The sequence below is a fragment of the Orycteropus afer genome, unplaced genomic scaffold, assembly GCF_000298275.1.
Source record: "Orycteropus afer afer isolate SDZICR_OR568_19922 unplaced genomic scaffold, OryAfe1.0 scaffold00069, whole genome shotgun sequence".
Taxonomy (NCBI): Eukaryota; Metazoa; Chordata; class Mammalia; order Tubulidentata; family Orycteropodidae; genus Orycteropus; species Orycteropus afer.
In genome coordinates this window covers 4,130,314-4,132,906 of record NW_006921656.1, presented here as the reverse complement: position 1 = coordinate 4,132,906, position 2,593 = coordinate 4,130,314, and the positions used below count along the sequence as shown (strand labels likewise).

Here is a 2,593-nt window from a genome sequence, read left to right as displayed (position 1 = left end):
ATATATATATATATATACATCCATGTATCCATTTACATATATACATATACACACATATATAGGAACTCAGGTGGTGTAGTGCCTAAGGCACTTGATTGCTAACCAGAAGGCTGGTGGTTTAAACTCACCAGCCACTCCTTGGAAGGAAGGCTGGGCAATCTACTTCCATAGTGATACCACTTTGGAAACCCAAGGAGGGGTCGCTATGAGTTGGATCTGACTTGACAGCAGTAAGGTTTGGATACACATATATACATACATACGTAACTATTTATATAACAACAGAAACACCTTTCTGAAAAAGCAACTGCTCCCAAATGTCTCAGGCAGCTACTTTCAGGTCTGAGGTGAGCGAGCAAAGGTCACTTACAGATTTTCCTGGAAGGTCAAGACTGCGGGTTTTTGGTGTTCCATGTAAAAGAAGGCCTCCGAAAACCTTCGAACCTGAGAACAAGACAGTGTGGACAGTGTAAGGCCTTAGGCAGGCACTGTAGCTGATATTATTTAGAAGAATACTGCGGCCCAAGGAGGTGAGGGCGTGCAGGAGGAGAGCTGGGCCCACAGCCGGTTCCTTGCCCAGGGTCTCCCTCATGTCCCCAGTGGCCCTTTCTCAGCCACACTCTGAGCCCGAACTTGGCTTGAGGGCAGTTCACTGGCACATACGAATCAGTTCTTACAGTACATCCTGCCATCTTTACGTCCAGCTCATGTTCATTCTGCCAGAAGCCGAGCCCCTGCGTGCGTGCACACGCGCGCGCACACACACACACACAATCCATCACTGTCAAGTCTACTCTGACTCATGGTGACCCGTGTGGGTCAGAAGAGAGCTGTGCTGATCTTTTGGAAGAAGACTGCCAGACCTTGCTTCTGAGGCATTCTGGGGGGACTTGAATAGCCAATCTTTTGGTGAGCAGCCCCACACACTCACCATTCACACCACCCAGGCACCCAACAGCAAAGCCAGTCATGTAAGTGTGTTGCTTAGGCTCTGTGGACACTCCGATACTTCATCCTCTTGCTGTCAATGAGAAGGTCAACATCTTTTATCATGCATTAATGTGCCTGACATTCATATCTCCCCCATATGCACCCAAGCTGGTGGAAAGAAATTCACTAAGAACAATGACGTATATTTGATAACACTTAAGACCTTGCTATCGTCTGCGATCGTCAGGGGAGATATCTTATGAAGCAGAGCGGAGCACCAGTAGGCTAATGAAGGTAACAGCCACACACACGTCCACGGCGGAACAAGGGCCAGCCCTAGTCTTTTCTGCTTCCATAGACTGCCTCCTGTAAACTCCCTTCCTGAGAGCCCACTGACAGGTGTTCAGAGCCGCTATGGCACCTTACCCTCAAGGTGTGATGTTCCTGGGTGAGATAAGTGGTCACATGGCTGTGCAGAGTCACTGTGTCCAGGAACTGGGTCCACAGAGCTGTCAGGTGGGAGGCAAGCCAGGCGAGATCCTTGCTTATCTGCTCAGCTATTTTCTCTGGGTTGGTCAGCATCTGGAGAGGCAAAAAGTGGCCATCAACGCCCTGTGCTCTAGTGTCCTACTGCAGCCTTCTTCCTGACATTTGTGCCGACTTCTCTGTTTTTCATTAGTCTCTGCCCTTTCTCTGCATACTTGTGACATTATGTGATACCCCAGAGCCCTACAGGATCATGCTACATATCACTCTAAAGCTGGGACTTAGAACAACAACAAAGCAAACCAAACTCACTGCCATCGAGCCAATTATGACTCAAAGCAACCCCCACTGGGTTGCCAAGGCTATAAATCTTTACAAAAGCAGACTGCCTCATTTTTCTTCCATGGAGAAGCTGGTGGTTTCGAATGGCTGACCTTTTGATTGGCAGCCAAATGCCTTAACCACAATACCACCAGAGCCCTTTAAGACAACAATAAAATATTCAGTAGTTTCTCTGTGTCTACAGAATAACATGCAATCCCCTTTGCCTTACACAGGTCACCCATTAGGTAGCACTAATCTAACTTTTCTATTCTGTTTTATGTATGTTTCAGACTCAACTCACTCTTGAATTCACACAGCTACCTTGAGCCTGTCCTCTGTCCTCGCTGCCTTTGTCTATACTGACTCCTTTTCAGTTGCTGTCTGCAGACTCTAACCCTCTCACCACCCACCTCAATTGCCCCAGGGACACTTTTTTTTTAGTTTTTCATTGTGATTTGGGTGCCAATTTACAAAGCAGATTTGTTTTACTCTCAACAGTTCATGCACATTTGGTTTCACGGCCCTGATTACAACCCCAACAATCCGAAGCTCTCCTCCCCTGTCCTCCCTGCTACCCACCCCTCCCGTGCCCTTCTCATCCATGCGTCCCTGTCTGCCCAGCTTTCCCTCTATGCAAATGCTGCCCTTCTGATGTCTCATGGCTGATTGATCCAAGGGGTGCATCTCCCTGGGGTAGGTGCTCTGCTTGTAGGCCCTTCTACTGCTTGGCTGAGAGCTAATCCATGGATGTGAGTCCAGTTCCAGGCCTGAAGGATAACCTGAGGCCATGGTCTCGGTACAGAGACGCTAACTTCAGAATGACTTCCCTGTTATCTCCAGTGGGAAACCAACC

The 2,593-nt window shown here is 48.3% G+C and overlaps 1 protein-coding gene across 1 annotated transcript in view; it reads right to left on the bottom strand.

The window, feature by feature from the left end:
* Positions 1-2,593, bottom strand: part of FAM135B (family with sequence similarity 135 member B) — a 171,398-nt gene that overhangs the window by 30,041 nt on the left and 138,764 nt on the right. Inside the window, exons 9-10 of the mRNA XM_007940571.1 lie at positions 1,357-1,512; positions 371-444 (exon numbers count right to left, since the gene is read on the bottom strand). Of these exons, the coding sequence (XP_007938762.1) occupies positions 371-444; positions 1,357-1,512 (230 nt within the window). The remainder of the gene's footprint in view (positions 1-370; positions 445-1,356; positions 1,513-2,593) is intronic.